The 22,815-nt window shown below is 41.2% G+C and overlaps 1 protein-coding gene across 1 annotated transcript; it reads left to right on the forward strand.

Annotated features, from left to right (window-relative positions):
- Positions 1-47: 47 nt before the first annotated feature.
- LOC144527766 (multidrug and toxin extrusion protein 1-like) lies at positions 48-11,168 on the forward strand. Its single transcript, XM_078266005.1, has 16 exons — positions 48-239; positions 1,936-2,037; positions 2,158-2,226; positions 2,455-2,603; positions 5,265-5,307; positions 5,460-5,504; positions 5,597-5,694; positions 6,051-6,148; positions 6,694-6,875; positions 6,980-7,088; positions 7,540-7,615; positions 8,897-8,966; positions 9,062-9,194; positions 9,306-9,400; positions 10,790-10,853; positions 10,933-11,168. The coding sequence occupies exons 1-16, from the start codon at positions 48-50 to the stop codon at positions 11,166-11,168; spliced, it is 1,761 nt and encodes a 586-aa protein (XP_078122131.1).
- The last annotated feature ends 11,647 nt before the right edge of the window (positions 11,169-22,815 follow it).

The following is a 22,815-nucleotide window of genomic DNA, read 5'->3' on the forward strand; positions in this document are numbered from 1 at the left end:
TGTTAAAGGGAAAGCGGTCTGTCTGTTGAAGAACACAGTAGCTAGTCATGGACAGTTCAATTAAAGCACCAATTAAATATTCAGAGGGAGTGGAAGGAGATTCGAAAGTAGGTAAAGCGGCTGCTTCTGTTCAAGGCTCTGGTGATAGCCGGAGCTCCTGCCTGAAGAACATGAGTTGCTTCATCCCGCCGGACTACCAGCATGAGCTGGTACAACTTTTCAAGTTAGCAGGACCAGTGGTAAGAACGAACTGAATATGAAATGAAACAGTGACGTTAACTGATCTCCACTGGCTAGTTATCCTTGTCTCTTTTTCCTTTCTCTCATTTTCTCTCATCAGAATCGGCTAAAATCGATATCGGCAGGTCAAACTCAATGAAAAATCGGAAATCGGAATCGGCCTAGAAAATTGTAATCGGTGCATCTCCGCAGCGGCTGCGGGTTCGACTCTGACCTGCGGCCCTTTGCTGCATGTCGTTCCCCCTCTCTCTCCCCTTTCATGTCTTCATCTGTCCTGTGGAAATAAAGGCCTAAAAATGCCCATAGAATAATCTTTAAAATTAAATAAGCAAGGATTTAGGCATATTAGAATAAAGTTTTATGGCTATTTTTTCCATGTAGCCTATGAAAAAAAATGTATAGCTGCATACAGTTTTTGTGAAACACATTTGCAATATTCAAATTACCACATACAAAACATGGTGGACCAGTCTGCTCTGATTGGCCAGCATGCTTCTGGAATCTCTGTAGCCTCCGTGTTTCACTAGTTGGAGCTACTGTAATGGAGTATATAGCAGGACTTTGTACCGTGAAAAATCACCAATAAAGGCTTCTTAACCAAATATTACACAACTGGACATGACCCAGCAGTAAAGTGACCGGAATTTGGGGAGAAATGACCAGCATTGGCCAAGATCACAGCTTTGTCGCGTTAGCATGTAGCTACGTAATAGTTAGCAGTAAGCTAACGTTAGATTGTAGCTAGTGGAACGAAGCTGCACTTTCTACCGTCAAAAATCACAGATAAAGGCTTCTGAACCAAACACTACCCAATCGGACATGTTTCAGCAGTAATGTGACCCAGAATTGGGGAGATTTAACAACATTGGCAGCCCAGATGACATGTAGCTACTTTAGTTAGCAGTTGACACTAATAGAATATACAGTAGCAGCAATTTCTACAGTACAAAATAAAGGCTTTTAAACCTAATACTATTAACAGAAAATGTTTCATGAGTAATGTGAACCAGAATTGGGGAGAATTTAACGACACTGGCAGCCAAGATGACATATTTGACTGCCGTTAGCATGTAGTTACATGGGTAACACTGCAGTGCTGCCTACTTGGAGCAGATGACCAATCATAGAAGTTTGTCTTAGAGTTGCGTAAGACTTAGCCGAGAGTAGAAAAAACTGTTGAAACCGGAGTGTTCAGAATAGTTGGAAATCTGAAAGTTTTAGCTCACAAGGATTTGTCTAAAATACATTTACCTCATTATTTGAATAAATAATTTAACATGAAAATCCAACATTATAACATTGTAGATATGATAGAAAACACGGAAAAGCATAAAATGTCAAATGATCAAATCTAAAATAGAACTAAAAACAAACATTCAGACAGAACAATCAGTCCAGTATAGGAACCATTTTAAAGTGCAGTTCAATGGCGTCACTGTTTAATAATACATAGCAAGCCACCTCTAATCAAATTCATGCCTACGTGCAGCCATTGCATGGTATTTAGTTGGTTATTAGAAATACGTATTGTTATACATTAGTTATATTTATACAGTAAGGCTTATGATATTCATTAGGTCTTCACTCACTGAAAATGTCTATAATTATGCCTCATGTTTGTATTTATTTTGCATGAAATATCTGCCTTGTGTATTAACATGAAAAGGAGGACTGATATTTGTGTTTGTACTCCAGATCATTTCCCAGTTGATGGTCTTCATGATCAGTTTCATCAGCACTGTATTCTGTGGTCACCTGGGGAAAACTGAACTTGCAGCAGTGGCATTATCAATTTCGGTGAGGAGACTTTCTCTAATCCTATCTGGGTTTGAACTGGTATCCCAACCTGCCAGTACTGGCATCTGATTTATCTATCTTTTAATGTTTATGTTTTTCTCTTAATTTTTTTTTTTGCAGGTGGTTAATGTCACCGGTATTTCCATTGGCAATGGTTTGTCGTTAACTTGTGATACCCTCATATCTCAGGTAATGTTCTCACCAGAGGTTGTTCTTTCACTTCCTTTATCTAACCAAGACAAACACAACTGTTACTGCTGCGTTCCCAGGTAGTCCTGGGGTCCCCTTTAAAACAACTCAACAAGAAGCTTTTGTATCATGTTAGTTTTCTTTGACCAGTCCTACCCTTGGTTATTGGCGTGATTTGGTGTTTTGCATTCCTGCTTATGTAAGTATCCGTCTACCTGTTTCATGCAGACGTATGGGAGCGGTAACTTGAAGCGTGTTGGTGTGATTCTCCAGAGGGGGGTTCTGATTCTGCTGCTGGCCTGTTTCCCCTGCTGGGCTATCCTCATCAACACTGAACCTATCCTACTGGCTGTCAAACAGAGCCCAGAGGTTGCCAGGTCAGTTATTTTTTAAAGGCGGGGCTGGTATCTATTACCAATATACACTTTCTATACATTGTTTGAAATGGTCTTTACGCCCCGACAGCAATAAATAGCACAAATAGAACAACTGTGGTTTTTATGCCTACTCCTGTACAGTTCTCATCAGTTGTTAAAACCAACTGTACCAACTGTGGAATTGGACTACTATTTAACACAACTATAAGACGTTTTTTACCGGTTATGAAACTGTCTCAATTTAATACTGATGCCATCAGTAGGCAGTGCAGCCCGCCGCACGGCAGCTTCTCACTGTGCTGCTGGACCCTGGGGCAGCATGGTCACCGGGAGAGTCCGGTACAGCCTAGTCTCGCAATGCCAGACCTTCCTCCACAGTGCTGCAAAGGATGGTCTGGCGAGTCCACACTGCATTCTGGGATGGGAGAAAAACCTGCTCTGTGGTTTACTGGCATTTCTTTAAACCAATCACAGTTGTCTTGGGCGGCGCTAAGGGACTGTTCGTCATTTATTTAAGGGGCCACCAGAGAAGTTTTGGGACCTTCAGGCTAAAAAGACTTGACCCTCCCCTCGCCAGTAATACTTTTTCTATGACCCTCCACAATGACTTGAAAAACAATAACCCTCCCCTCATGTGCTAGTTTGCATTTAGCAAACATGTACAAATACCATTTGATTTTTTATAGCCATGACATGCACATATTAACCTCTGCATTCTCATTTTACACATCACACTCCTCTGTTATGGTGTGGTGGCCATTTCAGTAGATTTACTCATTAACATTGTTGTGGAAACACAATAAGCATGGAAACTAAATGCACACTTCCTGCATTATTGCATTACTTCAAATACTAAGTTACTCCTCTAGTAAACTAGTATTCACATGAAATAAAACAATAAAACATTGAGACCATTCAGCAAAGGACACTGGGAAATAACAAATTCAACACTGGTTGCTATGGACTCGTCACTAGGCTTCCTCAGTCATTGTATATTTTAGCACATAGGTAAAGCTGCCGAAGCTGAACATTATATACCAAAACATATATGTTCATTTTTAAAGCAGATTTAAAATTACATTGTAACAATTTAACCTTATGAAATCCAATCGCGTCACAGCTGTCTTGGAACGCAATAGACAGACGGTGGCGATGCACCGACACTTAAATTCAAAATGTGAACAGTGAACAATCAGTGTTCGACTTACAGTCTGTTGAGATGCCTCTCCAAACTCACCATAAAACGTTAAGACACGTTAAGAAAAAAGATCCGTATTTTGCCGTAATCCAATGACACGAAAAAAAGGAATCCACAGGAAGGGTCAAGGTGTATCCAGCAAGGCCTATACGAGGGTCACATTCACCAGCCAGCTCCAAACAGGTGAACGAGGCCTCTCCACTTTGCCGTTTAAACAAAGTGGAATAAACGTATAAAAGTCCAAATCTACACAAAACCCACAATCAATTAGTAAGCTGACATCACATTTAAATACATGGCATTTAGGAAACCTTTATTGCAAGGTTGGCACAGCAAGATGTCCAGACTAGTGCAACAGCAACTTTCATTTTTTGGGTCCTGCTGCTCCCATCGTCAGCCAGGTAATATTTTTTTTACTAAAGCAGTATATGAAATCTGATGTATTACCTACCACCATTTAGTTGTTTTGTGTTATTTAAGATATTTAATAAAATATCTGGTCATGCCAGATGTAATTATTCCCACTCATTTTTTAAACAATGCAATGACCCGTTTCAGCCACCAGGGGAGCAGTACTCCCCCTGCCCCCCCCAGCAAACTCATGGGTCAGACCCATCTGGTAGCGAAGGAGGGCTGAGACTAAGAGCTACATGGAAAAATATGCACCAAACAAGCCACTTTGAAATGTTGCTGTTTTCATGAATACAAAAGTTGGGTGACCCCCCACCCCCCCAACAAAGAATAAAAAGACATGACCCTCCCCTATTTTCCTCCGGTGGTCCATTCTATAAATACCGAACGGTCCCTAAGTGCCGGACGGAGCTACGGTGCCACTGCAAAATAGCCTCGGGAACGAACTTGTTTTGGTGGAACGTGTACGTTCAAAAGTTGTTTTAGTCATGCAACAGAAAACTCAGATTGGACAGATAGTTTAGTTAGCTGTCTGGATTTACCCTGCAGAGCGGAATTTCCAGCTTCCAGTTTCCCCTGAACAATCCCGGAAGTTGTTGGCGCTGGCTAAAAACCTCTTTGCCAAAACTTTCCATATGCAGGAAAACCCTGATTTAAGAAGCTGGAATTAGAAAATTTGGACTTTTTAAGCTCACCCAGTAGAGTGTGTGCCCCATTTAGGCTGAGGCCTTAGCAGCAGCATGGGTCGAATCCGACCCGCGGCCCTTTGCTGCATGTCGTCCCCCCTCTCTCTCCCCTTTCCTGTCTGCAAGCTTTCCTGTCAATTAAATGCCATAAAAGCCCCAAATTATATCATCTTAGACAGAAAAGAAATTACTCAAACCAGTTAACCGATTATCAAAATAGTTGGGGATTCCTTTAGCCTATAAATTGACTAATGGATTAATCGAATAATCTTTGTGGCTCTAATTTCATATATCCATTATATTTACAGTCATATGTTTTAAGCCCACAATGATATGCATATTTGTTTGTTGTCTTTCTGCCTCAAGTATCGCCCAGCTGTATGTGAAGATCTTCATGCCTGCTCTGCCGGTGAGTTTGGTGCATTCTGAACCCTCTGTATCAAGATAATAATACAAAACATACAGAGGTTTTCAATTTCTGCATGATCATTACGCTCAAGCTCAAATTTGCCAACACTATGTCAAAGTAACACTTTTTACTTTTTCTGTTTTCATTTTCAGGCTGCCTTTATGTACCAGCTGCAAGGGAGGTATCTTCAAAACCAGGTACAGCAATGCAAACTACACCAAATGTTAAAGTTTATGGCTGAACCATAGTTATTAAAACTGATATTGATACCAGGTGCTGTTGTTTACAGGGAATTATATGGCCTCAGGTTGTGACAGGAGTGATTGCAAATATCCTCAACGCAATCATCAACTACGTCTTCCTCTACTGTCTGGATTTGGGCGTTGCGTGAGTTTTCCAGCCTTATTATTTTGTAGTGGAGCTTAGTAATTATTAGCACAGTATAACACTCAATTATTATATATTATTAATAAACAATCAACCTTGCATGACACCATGACCCGTGGCAGGTGACACCATGGCGCGTGACACCTAGTTGACCAATCAGATTGCCGGGTCGGATCTACTTGTTGTATAATATTCAGTAATATCTTTTGTTTATTAATCTGAATGATCATCTGGACTCAAAATATATATGAAGGGTAGTTTCATAACCATGAACAGATGACACAAAATGTGAATATAACTGCTTTGTACTGTTACTTCTTTGCTCTAAATGTGCTGTTTTTTTGTCTTTCTTTAAGTGGATCTGCTGCAGCCAATGCTATCTCACAGTATTTGCTGGCTGTAATCTTATTCGTGTACATCTGCTGCAGGGGTCTGCACAAGGCCACATGGGGAGGTCAGTTGTTTTTGTTTTTGAGGTATTTGACCACAACATGAAATTGATTAAATATATTTTATTTTTTTCTTATGGGGTTGACTGCAGTCATTGTCTTATTCTATCCAGTAATTTCATCCTCTTTCATCATTCAAGTCTCTGGTCTTTCAGAACTTCTAAATAGGTTGTCTATTAAACAAATTATTGAACATTCCAGTTTTTAATGTTTGACTAGGTTAGTTACACTCTATAACTCTACACTATAACTGTGTAATGGAGCGGTTACAGTGACGTAAATTGTCAGAAGGCTGTTGTATAAGACTAGCAATAATTTGCCAGTAGTGCAGTCATCCTGGCCTTTTTCTGACTTGAACAAAAAGTTTGCACATCTATGTATGTATTGACTGAACCATTTTAACCTTGGCTCTATTAAACCCACTTCATGACATCAACATATGTCCATCCTTTTCTGTATTGTGATTTTAGCATAGCAGGAGTTTGCTCTAACATGAGATAAGAAATTAAAAGATAACCTGTAGCTTAACGTAAAGACCTCTGACCCACAGGTTGGACACTGGACTGTCTGCAGGAGTGGGGACCCTTTGTCCGGCTGGCCATCCCCAGTATGCTCATGCTTTGTCTGGAGTGGTGGCTATTTGAAATAGGTGGATTCCTGGCCGGAGTGATCAGTGAGACTGAGCTGGGAGCTAATTCTATAGTTTATGAGCTGATGGCCTTAGCTTACATGGTAACCCTCTGCTTGTGTATTGGCCATAGCTCTAGTGAAATAACAGTGATGGAAATTTAGCTCTAATACACTTTTGGTAATAACTGCTCTATATCCTCCCATAGCTCCCACTTGGATTTGCTGCTGCTGCCAGTGTACGGGTTGGGAATGCTCTTGGTGCAGGAAACATAGAGCAGGCCAAACTGTCTTCCAAAGTCCCCATGATTTGTGCATGTAAGACCCCATGCATACTGTACATGATAACTGAAACACCTTTTCACTTGAGTGATAGTAGTAGTTTTGTATTAAGAATTAGTGGTGTAACGGACCATAGTTGATCCATGGTCCATGCGGATCAACACTCACGGTTTGGAATGCATGTGAACTGCGGATTAATTGCAAAGTTTAACGATAATAATAGTGTGAAATAAATTGTTACTGTCGCTGTTACTTAAAGTAGGCTGATAAATCTCTATGGAGGGTTGCCATGAGGCAACACAATTTTCTGTTTACGTGAACAGCATTTCTTAAAACCAATCAAGATCGTCTTGGGCAGTGCTAAGTGCTGCACGGAGCCCTGGTGATTTTAATATGTAAATTATTACTACGTGAATTATTTCTAACGCACAAATGGTTCAGTGTACAATTTATTAACACCTGTTTTTTTGTTGTTTTTTCATGGCAGTCATAGTTGCATGTTTTGTTGGAGCCAGCATCAGCCTCACCAGAAATGTCATTGGATACATCTTCACATCAGAGCAGTAAGAAAAGTCTTTCTAATTTCTTGCACTGACAGTTATTAATTTTGTTTATTTGCAGTCAATGTGACGTAACTGGTGTAACAGGTGTGATCCTGCGTAGTGTCATGGAGAAACACCACAATCCTCCTCCTTCCCAATGCTTCCAGCGGAACTTAAGCCCAGCTCAAATCCCAAGCTCTGGATTCTCTGCATCTGTGCTCTGCCTTCTCATAGTCTACAGCAGCACTTTCAACTTTCAAAAATCCAATAAAGGTTTCTTAACCAAATATTATACAACTAGACATGTTCCAGCAGAAAGGACCCACAATGTTGGAGAAATTAACAACATTGTAGCGTATATGGGTATTTAATTGATTGTAATTAATTAAGATTTAATATATCATAAAGTGCCTGCTCTCTATGTTGGTTATCAGCAAAAGTTGTTTAATGTTTTAAACAAAGAATACATTTATTAACGAGCAGCGGATAACCATGCCTTTTCAGTCTCATAATCTGAAAGTATTTGCTACAAAGAAAATAAATCCATATCTCGGTGTACAGCGGATTATTAATAATTCAAACTCAGATTCTTTATACATTAAGATTATTTATTTAGCCTACCTAAGAATATACACTACCAAATCAGAATAAGCATAAATGAATGAAAGGAATGAATGGAAACCAACACAGAACCAATACATTAATGGCAAACAATGAATGAAGCAACCTATTATGCAGAATCAGACAAATCGGCAGCAGCTTATGTCTACGGGAGATGATGTCTGAAGGCCCTATTACCATCTTCCCTTCACAACTCAGAGCATCAACCATTCACAGGAAAACAAAAGTTCTAACCTACTTGGATGGATGGATGGATGGATGGATGGATGGAGGGATGGATGGATGGATGGATGGATGGAGGGATGGATAGATGGATGGAGGGATGGATGGATGGAACTTGGTTTCATCAGCTGGTTATCTCCCGCGGCGCGGCTGTGCTTTCTGTCTCTTTCTCTGCGGCAGCAGGTAAAGCTTCGAGGTGCGGTAGAGTGATGACCGCGTGTTGGCACTGGTTCTTCAATCAGCTCCGACTTTTGGCTAGTCGGGAGCGTCTAGCAGGATGATGTCCTTGTTGAATCATGAACATGTTTTTCAAAGTCTTTTGCATGCTACTTCAGCACCTTGTCCGAACTTGGAATGGATCCCTTAATTCAGAGCGCACATGGGCCAACCTCACTGTTAATTGAGATGATGTCCCTCTATTTTTAAGTCCATCAATAATCTCTATCTGCATTTATTTAGAGACATTTTACAGAGGGTTGCTGACGTCACGATCATATTGGCCTTATTGCATCTTGCTGATGCTGTTGCGGTGAGAAACAACCTAATGGCAGTAATCAGGATTTTAGACCCAATATTGACATATACAGAATGTGATTTGACCAAATCTCTGTTTGATTTGGGCAGGGTGTGGCTGGAGGGGTTCTCAGAGGAGCAGGGAAACAGTTGATTGGTGCTCTGTGTAACCTGGTGGGATACTACTTTATTGGTTTCCCTATTGGTGTGTCCCTAATGTTTCCAGCAAACATGGGCATTGTAGGTAAGACCCGACCATTAATGTACAGTTCTGCAATTACTGCTGTATTATCTCCTGCTTGTCAAGTAGAGTTTCAGAAAGCCATTAATACTCCTCTCTCGTCTCTGTAAAAAGGACTATGGACAGGACTTTGCATTAGTGTGTGGTTGCAGTTGATTTTCTTCATCACATTTGTGTGCAAGCTCGATTGGAAGAAGGCTGTTGAAGAGGTGCGTACATACCTACCTACCTACCTACCTACCTACCTAACGTATCTCTTGACCAATCAAAATGCGACTGTTTCCTTTGGGTAACACTTTGTATTTGAAGGGGTGTGCATAAGACTGACATGACACCTGTCATGAACATGGAGTCTTTTGAAGGTTCACGACTGTTGTCATTAAGTGTCATTCTGTAAATTAGGACTCTTTTAATGCCAAGTTAGCATTGTTTGAGATGTTTGTTATGACAACTTAACTTTAACAAAGACAACAATCTCTGTTATGACAACTCATAAATATGTCATGGCAGGCCTAATTATCAAACGTTAAAAAGCTATTTAGCTTTATGTGTTAACACCACATTAAACTGTCATTAAGTGGTTGGTTTTTACCTTGGTTGTCATGAGACCATTATAATTGTGTGATCAATAATTTCCTTGACCTCAAGTAAAGTGGGACCATTTGGACTTGTCATTAAGATGTCATAAAAGTTATAAGACCAGTTTGACGACAATCAAGGTATTACGAGGTGATTTAATGAGTTTTGGACAAATAACGTTAGGTATAGGCTAGTCTCGCTTTGCCAGATCATCCACACGTTGCAGAGCAGAGGAGGGTCTGTTACTCCACACAGCATTCCGGGATGGGAGAAAATCGTGCTCTGGTTTATTGGCATTTCTTTAAACCAATCACAATTGTCACGAGCGCCACTAAGCGCCAGACGGAGCCGCTGCAAAATAGTCATGCGAGAGAAAACTCATATTGGACAGATAGTCTAGCTAGCTGTCTCAATTTACCCTGCAGAGATCTGAGGAGCAGTTAACCATAGTCCTCATAAATCTACCGGAGTTTAAAATTACAACACAAAAGAAAGCGGAAGGAAACGGAAATCGGCGAAAATATATGCATCTGGCAGAATTTCCTGCAGTGGAATGTCAAGGATATAGACTAGGTATAGGCTAACGCTACTTGTTGCCAACCAAGCTAACTAGCTAATAGCAGCTAACTACAGGTGGCGGTTACTTTAGCAACAAGTAGTGCAAACTGATCTTATAACTTTTATGACCTCTTAATGACAAGTCCAAATGGTTCCACTTTATTTGAGGTCAAGGGAATTATTCATGACACCGTTATAAAAGCATTCAAAAACCAACCACTTAATGAGTTTAATGTGATATTAACACATAAAGCTAAATAGGTTTTTTAAAGTTTGTTAATTAGGCCTGCCATGACATATTTATGTCTTGGTCAAGTTGTCATAACAGTCAAAAAGACTCCTTCATGTTCATGATGTGTCTTATGCACACCCCTTTAAATAAAGTGTTACCTTACTGTGTCTCGAGTTGAGTTTAAAGTGAAAACCTGTCATTAACAAGTGTTTTTAATGTCTCTGATCAGGCTCTTGTGAGAGCAGGAGTCCAGATCAAAGAAGAAAAAGAGATGGTTGGGATGGAAAATACAGGTAAGCTCTGACGCCCTAACCGAAACATCCTCATGTGACAGTATGTTGTTAAAACTAAAGGTTCTCTCCAAACCTCCAGACTTGAACCAGTACCAGGTCAGCACTACTGCATCTAGTGGTGAGATTGCTGAGGTAGACCACACATATCAGGAGGCGCATATTCCAGAACAGTATGAATCCACTACCACTACAGTGGGAAATGTTCTGTCAATAACACAGCTGGTTTTACGTCGTGGCCTCATATTGGTGCTCATGGTCATCATCCTCGTCACTGGAATCATCGCAGACATCTTCCTCACCAGGCTGCTGAAATAAGTCTTCCAATGATTCAAAGCTTGCTTTCAGACTGATGGCTGTCAGGATCAATAGCATCCGTCCATTAAACTAAATATAAATGTTAACACTGAATCACCTTGTAATGAAATGGTTGCTGGTGCTGTTGATCCCCCCCATCTTCAACCACAAGATTGGCGGTCCGATTCCCAGGCCTCTCCAGCCACAATGTCAAAGTGTTACTGAGCAAGACACTGAACCCCAAGTTGCGTCCAGGATGCTGTATGTATACTGTGGACTAGCTGTCCACTGCTCCTAATACTTACACCACCTTCACATTGGCACAGTAGATACGGCTGCGAAACGACCGGAAGTCATTTGTTTCCTATGGAGATTCGCAGACCACATGCGAATGGGTCCGAACCAACGCGAACGAGTGCGGTGCGGAAAAAAATTGTGTCCGTTGGTCATCCGGATGCGTTAAAATAGTTGACCTCGTACGACAGGCAACGGACGGTTCCTATCCGACAATCCGAGCGGAAGTTAGCGTTGCTATTGTACTAATAAACAAATCTGAATTCTTAACTTTTAATAAAATAAATAATGATTTCATAACAATATGTTGTCATGTAATTGATTTATTTTGTATGAGTATGTTTTGAGTATGAGAAACGTTTTTCCGTGCAGAAACAATGCATAGGATACCTGCTATGGCTAAGTTGGTTAGCAGCAGACTAACCATTGACATTATACCGCTATATCACATTTAACCAACATCCTGGGCAACTTTTCTCCACGCAGCAGCCTTTCTGTTTAGATCTCTATAGTCTTCAGAAGAGAGGTCATAGAGAATTGGACATTCAGACACTGACAGAATGAGTCGTTCTAGTCTCTTCACCATTTTCTTTCTACTCGTTTCCGACGCTTTCAACGGTGTAGTACGACGTCCACTGAGGGCGCATTGCGTATTACGGAGCTGATTTCAAGTGCCAGTGTGAAGGCGGCGTTAGGATGGGTTAAATGCAGTAATCAAATGTCACTACATTGTACTTTGTGTAATTGATGAATTAAGAATAAAAACGTTTTTTTTTTTTTTTTTAAACAAGGCGATAAGCATGGAATGTCTAGCCAGAGAGACTCATATATTTTTTGAAGGTTTAACCAGTCAATGTATAACAGTCTGGACAGCAATATGAAACCAAGCCTGCTATGGCAAATAGAGAGGGTAAAATGCTTGATTTTAGAGAGAACATTTTGAGAGGTTTACACACTGTGCCTTGGGGGTCAAATGAAAATAAAGTGCAGACACTTGAATGTATTTGTGTAGATATTAGTACTAGAGCTGTCGATCTTCCTCTATAATATTATTCAAATTTCATTTGATATTTCTTTTAATATTCGAATAATATTCACGAGCACACAGCGACAAACACACCGCAGTTCGGAAACCAGAACAAGCTAACTATTGATAACATAAGCATTTTGGCTCGGTGGATGTCGATTTTAAAGTCATGTTAAAACTATTTCCCGTCCTTCTTACGATTTCCAGCCGCAGCCTGTCACTCCTCCGTGTACTAACGTTACTCGATACGTAACGTTAGCTCCGTAATGTTGTACTAACGTTACTTGGTCCGTAACGTTAGCTTAGACCTCACAATGCTTTGTGTTTTTCACTCCCGCTAAGTTATTGTTCATACGACATGACATGAATCACACATGCGGGTAGGCCAAGGCGAGAAGAGGAAGATTAGCTAACGTTTATTATATATAACGTCCATCCATCCATCCGCTTATCCAGTCGCGGGGGTAGCAGCTCCAGCAGGGGACCCCAAACTTCCCTTTCCCGAGCCACATTAACCAGCTCCGACTGGGGGATCCCGAGGCGTTCCCAGGCCAGGTTGGAGATATAATCCCTCCACCTAGTCCTGGGTCTTCCCCGAGGCCTCCTCCCAGCTGGACGTGCCTGGAACACCTCCCTAGGGAGGCGCCCAGGGGGCATCCTTACCAGATGCCCGAACCACCTCAACTGGCTCCTTTCGACGCGAAGGAGCAGCGGCTCTACTCCGAGCTCCTCACGGATGACTGAGCTTCTCACCCTATCTCTAAGGGAGACGCCAGCTACCCTCCTGAGGAAACCCATTTCGGCCGCTTGTACCCTGGATCTTGTTCTTTCGGTCATGACCCAGCCTTCATGACCATAGGTGAGGGTAGGAACAAAAACTGACCGGTAGATTGAGAGCTTTGCCTTCTGGCTCAGCTCTCTTGTCGTCACAACGGTGCGATAAATTGAATGTAATACCGCACCCGCTGCGCCGATTCTCCGACCAATCTCCCGCTCCATTGTCCCCTCACTCTCGAACAAGACCCCAAGGTACTTGAACTCCTTCACTTGGGGTAAGGATTCATTCCCTACCTGGAGAAGGCACTCCATCGGTTTCCTGCTGAGAAGCATGGCCTCCGATTTAGAGGTGCTGATCCTCATCCCAGCCACTTCACACTCGGCTACGAACCGATCCAGTGAGTGCTGAAGGTCACAGGCCGATGATGCCATCAGGACCACATCATCTGCAAAAAGTAGCGATGAGATCCCCAGCCCATCAAACTGCAACCTCTCTCCACCCCGACTATGCCTCGATATCCTGTCTATAAATACTACAAACAGGATTGGTGACAAAGCGCAGCCCTGGCGGAGGCCAACTCTCACCTGAAACGAGTCCGACTTACTCCCGAGAACCCGGACACAGCTCTCGCTTTGGTCGTACAGAGATTGGATGGCCCTGAGAAGGGACCCCCTCACCCCGTACTCCCGCAGCACCTCCCACAAAACACATGTAGCCCGTTTGGGTATACTCCCAGGGTCCCTCCAGGGTCCTTGCGAGAGTAAAGATCTGGTCCGTTGTTCCACGACCAGGACGGAATCCGCATTGTTCATCTTCAACCTGAGGTTCGACTATCGACCGAACCCTCCTTTCCAACACCTTGGAGTAGACTTTACCGGGGAGGCTGAGAAGTGTATATATATAAATATATATAACGTATATTTATAAAAAAAAAAAAAAAAAAAAAAGTCACATTCGAATAGTAATTTCAGCATTCGAATAGTATTGATTTTTTTACTATTCAAATCATATTCGAATTTTGGTATTCGTTCCAACAGCCCTAATTAGTACAGGTAAAGCACAGAGGATGTACTTCCTGCAACAGCTGAAGAAATTCAACCTGCCAAAGACAATGATGGTGCACTTTTACACAGCGACCAGTGGTTACTGCCACTAGGGGCGCTAGAGACACTGATCGCGACCAGCTCATCAGTGGTCGCGACCAGTTGCTCTGTGGCACGGACTAGTGGTCTCTGGCACAGACCAGTGGTCACAACCACTAGGGGCGCTAAAGACACTGGTCGCGACCAGCTCCTCAGTGCCCTGTGATCCCTGTGGTCTGTGAAGCCGCTTTAGTATTTTCTCCCCTTTCCTGTCGTTTTGGCAGCACTGTTAGCTGGTTAAATGTCAGAGATCATAATCTTTTGTCTATAAAATACACTATAGCAGATATATTATGATTATTATTGTTATTATTATTGATTATGAAGATCTGTGTGGTCAGGACCAGCTGGTCTCTGGCACGGACCAGTGGTCACAACCACTAGGGGCGCTAAATACACTGGTCGCGACCAGTGGCACAGCGGTCATGACCAGCTTCCTACTGGCATAAAGGGCACTAAAATTATTGGTACTGACCACCTCCTCTGTGATCTGTTCTGTTGTTTGGACTAATTGAGTGATCTGTGGAGTGTTTGTTTGTATTTATTTTTAATACAACTTTTCACGTTTCTCACTGTGTTAGCAGAATCGCCTAATGTGAGAAGCCATAATCGTTTGTCTATCCAATGTTATTTATCACTATTATTAATAGAAATCAAAACAATGATTACATTATTATTATTAGTTGTAGTTGTATGAGTAGTACTATCAATTAAGCAGGTCAGTGTGTTTGTGACCTGCCACACAGTCCTGACCAGCTCCTCACGACCAGCGCTAAAGACACTGGTCTGTCTTGTGGTCCTTGTCATCTGCCTGTTGTCTTGACCAGTTACTGAGTGGTCTTTGGAGTAGTTATTGTACATTTAATACACCTTCTCCCCTTTCTCATTGTGTTGGCAACGCTGTGCTGAATAAATGTAAAAATGAATAAATAAAAATCATTATCTTTTGTCTGTCAAATATTATTGATCATTCCTATTAATAGAAATCATAATAACAATGATTAAATTATTATTATTAGTCGTAGTTGTATGAGTAGTACTATCGACTATGCAGCTCTGTGTCTTCCTGACTGGTTTAAACTTTACCAATGTGTTGCATTTTAAAAGCTTGTCACATTACCCTTTGTATCGAATCTTGATCTAGAAACTAATGTCAAATAAATGTAGTGGAGGAAAAATGTAGAGTTGAGTGACAAAGCAACATCAAATGAAATACAAAAACGTAAAAGTTTAATTAAAAATTCAACTTAATTAGCCTACCGTACAGTAACAAAAGTAACAGTCGAATCATCTTGATTGATCCAGCACCGGATCACTCGATGATCGTTCTTTTAAAATGCAACACATTGGTTGCGTTGCATTTTAAAGTGTGTTTTAAAGTTGTATTAAAAATAAATACAAACAAACACACCACAGATCACTTAACTGGTCCAAACAACAGAACAGATCACAGAGGAGGTGGTCAGGACCAGTCATTTTAGTACCCTGTCCAGGCAAAGTAACTCATTTTAGAGCCAAAAATAGAACTAATTGTAAAAGATTTTTTTTTCAGCATAGATCATTTCTATAAGGTGTCCAGAACAACATACTAAAAGTCCTAAGAAATCCTAGTTGAGGAAATATGTTTAATTCTCATCAATGCAAGATGTGTGCCAGTAAGGCCAGGCAACAATACACCCCAATGGGGCTATTTTTTTCCTTTACTCCTATCAAAATAAAACTTCATACAATGAAAGTATCCATGAAAAGTAACATTTTTGTTTTACAAGTTTCTTGTAAAAAAAATCTATATATTGACATTAAGAATTGATTGCACAATCTTGCCTCCAGTTGCTTTCTAAATTCTTTTTTTTTTATTTGCGAACAACCCTTACCTAATGACATTCCCCCACAGATAACATAAGAAGAAAGTCAGAATAGCCATCTTAGTCATTAGTAACGTGGTGAGGTTACATTTTGCTACCTTGTTGGGCAGGCTTGTATGCCTCCGTGACCCTGAAGACTATACCGGCGGGGGTTATATTTGCATATTCAAATTCATTTCAAAAGAAACTTGTAATACAAAAAAAGTTACTTTTCATGTATACTTTTACTATGTAAAGTTTTATTGTGGTAGGAGTAAAGGAAACAAATAAGCCTATTTGGGTGTATTTTGGGCATATTCGATTAGTGTATAGCTCATTTGCATATTAAAATAAATTTTCAAAGAAACTTGTAATACAAACATGTTTACTTTTCATGTGTACTTTCATTGTGTAAAGTTTTTTTCATTTTCATTTTGATAGGAGTAAAGGAAAAAAATAGCCCCATTGGGGTGTATTGTTGCCTGGCCTTATTGGCACACATCTCGGATTGATGAGAATTTAACATATTTCCTCAACTAGGATTTTTGAGGTCTTTTAGTATGTTGTTCTGGACACCTCATAGAAATGATCTAAGCTGCAAAAAAATCTTTTACAATTAGTCTGTCGTAAAACGCTACTTTGCCTGGACTATTTGTGCCAGTAAGAAGCTGGTCATGACCGCTGTGCCACTGGTCGCGACCAGTGTATTTAGCGCCCTTAGTGGTTGTGACCACTGGTCCGTGCCAGAGACCAGCTGGTCCTGACCACACGGATCTTCATAATCAATAATAATAACAATAATAATCATAATATATCTGCTATAGTGTATTTTATAGACAAAAGATTATGATCTCTGACATTTATCCAGCTAACAGTGCTGCCAAAACGACAGGAAAGGGGAGAAAATACTAAAGCGGCTTCACAGACCACAGGGACCACAGGGCAGACCACTGAGGAGCTGGTCGCGACCAGTGTCTTTAGCGCCCCTAGTGGTTGTGACCACTGGTCCGTGCCAGAGTCCATGGTCCCGGGACAGACCACAGAATCGGCTACAACCCCCTCTCGTCCATCCTCACATCCTCCATCACCATCATGTACGCTGCTGCCACTGCGAAGGACAAGGGCAGACTGCAGCGTGTCATTCGGTCTGCAGAGAAGGCGATTGGCTGCAATCTGCCGACGCTCCAGGACCTATACGCCACCAGGACTCTGAAGCGTGCTGGAGGCTGAGCTCCATCAGGACCACAACCACACGCCACATGAACAGTTTTTTCCCCTCCGCCACTAGCCTTACTAACAAGGCCCGGAACCCACCCTGACTATCTCCACAGTATACAAACACTCCTCCTCTGGCTCTACATGCCACTGTACCTACTCTGCTTTACTCTTTTACTACTTATTATTTTATTTTTATCTTTATTAATCCATACTGCGTGTATATGTTTATACTTATATTGTTTATATTCTTTGTATCCTTCTTATATTTAGAGAATGTGTGACATGCACCAACAAAACCAAGACAAATTCCTTGTATGTGTAAAAAACGTACTTGGCAATAAAGCCCTTTCTGATTCTGATTCTGAAATAGTGGCATCACATGCCCCACAGTGGGAGGGTTGAGTTTGTGTAACATTAAATGGCAATAGTACTCCTTATTAAGGCTTGTTATTTTAAGATCAAAACATAAGAGTTTTGATTTTTTTTATTCAGTTTCCTTTTAAGATAGTGTAACTTTTTGTATTGTGGTAAGTTGTTGTAGTATATGCACTTTATACATGTAGGATAGATGTTGATGTTCCTAAATCAGTATGTTGTATATTGTGCACATTAATTGCAATTTAGTGCTCTCTAAATGTGTTCATTTCAGCAATACATACACCACTCTTTTATGCCTTTGTCATCTTTGGTGACAATATAAATGAGGAGTGTTCATGACGAGGAGCCTGGAGGAGAATACCAACAGTAGAAGCTTGGTAAAAGTGGAGCAGGGTGCCATCCACACTTTGGAAGTTTAGGTCCACCCTCAGGTCGCAATCCCACTCCAAAGTCAGAGCTACGATGCTACTGGTGTTGCGGGTTGGTCCATAAGAAAAGTCAGTGTCCAAGCTTTGATGGCAGGCAGGGTCCAGCTAAGCCAGTGGGGTTAGTGTCAGTAGGACAGGTGGTTGAAGATGAGCTTCATTGCTATGAGGGTTTCACTTCAAAAGGGGCAGTTTCTGAATAGGCAAAAATTCTGCATGCGCCAGGTACCATACTTAGAGACACTAGGGGAAAACAAGATCTGTTCCGGAAAGGGGTGATGGAACTGCCGAAGTCCAGCTTCACTGGGAGGTTTACCATAATACGAGGGGTAGCTGGAGATGATTAGGCTGTGCCTCTTCATTGCATCCTCTCAAGATCTGAGTTGGTGTCTGGTTATGTAGAGATAGCGGAGGTGCAGAGCCTCCCCTCCCCTTGTTTGTCCGGTGGTGCCTGGGCTCACCCCACTATGCTCCCTGCTCACCAGCTGTCATCACAGGCGAAAGTTTTTGAACGATGCGGTGACCAGACGCTCTGGTGGCCTTCACTGCCTGGGCCGGTCAAATGAGACCATACTTCAAAGACAAACGTCCCTACCAAGTAGGCAATCTCCTTTTCCCCGGTGCTGGATCAATCAAGATGATTCGACTGTTACTTTTGTTACTGTACAGTAGGCTAATTAAGTTGAATTTTTTAATTAAACTTTTACATTTTTGTCCATGTCCCTCTGAGACCGATACTATCTGTTTTCTTCCCAACACCGGCCTTCCAAACTCACCCACTTCTCGTCCGCTCTTCCCCCCTACCACAATAATTATCGGTGACTCCGTCACCTGGAGTTTATGGTTTATTAATGCTGTCACACATTGCTTTACCAGATTCAGGGTTGCAGACATCTGGGCTAAAGTTCTGGACCTGATAGTTCTTCAACAGCTCTCCTGCAGGCCACACTTGTCAGTTGCAACCAACTCTTCCTCATCACCTTGCTCTTTAATCACCAACCTCATGAACTCCCCCTATGTTCACGGAGCTTATTTGATAATAAACCCCACAAAGGCTTTGAATTGCACATCGGTCACTGATGTCTATTCTTTGCCACTTCCAGTTTGTTCCAACAGCTCCCCCTACTGTCAAATAACTCTGTTAGCCCACAGAGCCGCTCCATCATTCCAGTTGTAATCAATAATAGACCATACAAAGTCCCCCTCTCTCTCTCTCTCTCCCTAACACAGCTAATCCAATTTACACTCAATTATTTACAAATGTCATACTGTTTCAAGCAATTCTGGTTTGCTCTTAAAAATGGCTGTTTTGAACGTCCACTCTTTGTTGTCTGACGGAAATCAGCCAAAATAGATGCCGACGGCTCCTCCGACTTGACGATGGCCCGGAACACACCGAACAGACTCCAAGAATCCAAGTTAAAAACTGTTCTCTTCTCCAGAGCTTTTAATTAGTCTCGTCTGACGGTACTTTTAATTATTTTATTATTTTTGTTTAAAACTTTGTTGTACATTTATAAAATGTGATTAATTGATAATTGATCTTGTTAGGGGAAATTATGTGGCTGGGGACAGAAGCATTATGTGGTCCATGAGCCCACAGAGCTGGAGAGCGAAGAGGACTCGTCCATCGACCTGGGAAACAAAGTTCCTTTGGTCTTCCTGGTTAGGAACACTGGTTAGAAAGTGTCAATGCTAGGGTGTTTCGGTGGGGGCAAGAGTGACAACCATATAACCTGGAGAGCAAGCATGTGGCAGGCAAGAATAATGGGCCTCATTCACCAATATCTTCCTAAGAATTTTCTTAACTTTGTTCTTAAAGGCATACTATGCAACTTTTCCAGCTTCGGTCCCCCTACAGGTTGACTCATGCAAGCTGTAGTTTCAATGAGTCAACCTGTCGGACCGAAGCTGGAAAAGTTGCATAGTATGCCTTTAATAAACTTCCTAAGAAAAGTCTACGTCAGATTCATCACATGTTCTTAAACAACAGAATTGTTCGCACCTGTGTTTTTAGGATTGATGAATCCCACGTCTTTGTAATTGAAAGTGCGTGCCAGTTGTTCCTAATTAGCATAAGAAAACGCCCCGCACATTTCCATATAAGGACATGACACTTCAGGTCCGTGTGCAAGAAAAGTTGGAGAATGTCCAAAAGATGCACAGACGGTGGTGGTCCACCAATCACCAAACGAAAAAAGAACTTAACTTTATTAGAAATAGAAATTCTACTGCAACAGGTAAATGCCAAACGAGGCATAATATTTAGTAGTGTTTCCAGTGGTTTTAAAGCCACCAACAATACTGTGGCATGGAAGGAGATCACTGATTCCGTGAACTCTGTTTCTGGACAACGTCGCTCAATTGAAGATGTAAAAAAGAAATGGTTTGACTTAAAATCAGAGACCAAAAAATCCATTGCCAAACATAAGAGACATATGCTGACCACTAAAGGGGGGCATGCAGACCCTGAGTTATCTGAGATTGACCAGCGAATCAGGGCCATTATTGGTGAGACGGCACTCTCAGGTGTGCCATCAGCGGAGCAACTGGACACTGACCAGGGCCCTACATCAACAGCTTCATATCCTCCAAGGCCATCTCCCACCAGTGAATCAGACAGTAAGCAAGTCTTTCTGAATTTGTACAATTTTATGCCATAATTTAACTGAAAGCAACAGTGAAAAATAACGCAGGATTTAATCAGCTTAATTGCTGATGTAAATTGCAGTGTTAGTGTTTCTTTGCATACTATGATTTTTTTTTTCAACAAATGATCAGAAATACATTACAGTAAAATACTATCATTGTAAATGACTGTAGAATTAAATAAAATGCAGTAACCAATTATTTGGAGCAAACTGTCATCACTCAAATGTGCGTAAGAGTGCTCTTGAGTGTTTGTAGATTTTGTTCTTAGCTAAGAACAAATCCAAGATAAGAAAACATTAGTGAATGTCAGAATGTCAGAATCTTCGTAAAAAAGTGCATAAGTGGGGTTTAAGAACACATTTCTTCGTAAGAACGGTTGGTGAATGAGGCCCAATGTCATAGCCGATACTTTGTCCAAGGGTTGAGGAGAATTTACTCAGAAATGTTGCGGTGGAACAGCCTCAGTGAGAGACTGACTCACAGAGAAAGGATTGTGTTTCTAATTTGTCATGACGTTTCCTCACCAAGTTGTGTTAATGTCCGTGTCTTAATTGTCTACACTGTTTAACACCGCAACGAGGAGCTAGCTGGCCCACAGAGCGAAGGAGAAAAGGTCACCTGAAGTGGACAACAAATGTAGGCCTCTAATTCTCAACTCCAGTCCGGTGGTCTAGTATGAGCTTCAGCAGTTTTCAAATGCACAAACTAAACCACGCTCTGTAAGCCCTAGACATAGTAACAAGAGTAGTAAGTTTCCCCAGGGTTGTGGTAATGCCGTAACAATGTACACAGTGCCATGAATACGCATTGCCAAGCCTCTGTCCTGATTGACAAGTCAATGGTCTAAAGCATCCACTGCTTTATCATCTATTTTAAAATAAATAGGAGTTGCCCCCTGCTGGAAATTAAATAGAATGCATGTTTAAGGCACTTCCGCATTGACTTCACTTTTTAGACCAGGACGCTTATTTTTTACAGTCTATGGGTGTAACAGGTGGGTAAACTGACCATAAGATCTCCAGAATCTGAGTTTGGGATGAGCCCTGATTCCATGTTTTACAGGATGGGACGTCCAGTCTACGGACAACAATCAGGGCCATAGCTGCCATTAATGCCACTGAGGTCATGCCTTCTAAATCTTCTGAAAATTTAGTTTTCCAAAAGACAAAAAATCTGTATTGTTTTATGTAAACACACTGTGTTGTAGCGTAGCCAGAAGGTCAAAAAAGGATAGGAAGGCAGACTTCTTCAAATCCAACGAGACCAAATCAAGGTATAAAATGAGAAAAACTAACTTGAAACTATCAAGAGAAATCTTGAGTAAATAACTAAATCTACTCATACAAAATGAAACAACGCACGTGTTTGTGGCAGCACGGCTTCTCGTCTATATACACTTGTACTGCAAATCAATAAACGTTTGTGGGGGCACAGCTTCTTTTCCTTCTCCTGAGCAGCAAAATGCCACAACCTTTATAGGGCTCTCAATCTACCCTGTACTGCCCCATTATCTCCCAGAAGTGGGCCTACACAACATTTCTAACTTCCAAAGCCTTGGCACAGAACATGACATCACTATTAAAATGTAACAATTTCAACACAAACCCTGGATAGTAAGTGCTGAAATATTACACAAAAAAAATGAAAAAGTATATAGAAGTATTGTTTGATTAGAAAATAGTGAAAATATACGAAACCCAACAGATATGCAAATACAAAAACATAAAACAGAGAAAAAACACAAAATCCTCACATTGGAAGCTGGAACTAGATAAAAAATGCATGCAGGGTCAACATCTGGACAGAGAATACTAAAACAAAGTTTGAGCAAAGACAATGTAGCCAAGAGAGGTCGACCCTCTGATAATATTAAGCTGTCAATAAAAAAATATAGTTATACTTTTAAGTAT

Source organism: Sander vitreus, chromosome 2 (assembly GCF_031162955.1).
Source record: "Sander vitreus isolate 19-12246 chromosome 2, sanVit1, whole genome shotgun sequence".
Classification (NCBI taxonomy): Eukaryota; Metazoa; Chordata; class Actinopteri; order Perciformes; family Percidae; genus Sander; species Sander vitreus.

What these genes read in the sequence shown, in the direction of transcription:
- LOC144527766 (XM_078266005.1), top strand. Translation starts at nt 48, where the DNA reads ATGGACAGTTCAATTAAAGCACCAATTAAATATTCAGAGGGAGTGGAA. An exon ending in CAGTGGCATTATCAATTTCG is followed by an intron (nt 2,038 to 2,157) that starts GTGAGGAGACTT and finishes TTTTTTTTGCAG; the next exon opens with GTGGTTAATGTCACCGGTAT. An exon ending in ATCTTGCTGATGCTGTTGCG is followed by an intron (nt 8,967 to 9,061) that starts GTGAGAAACAAC and finishes TGATTTGGGCAG; the next exon opens with GGTGTGGCTGGAGGGGTTCT.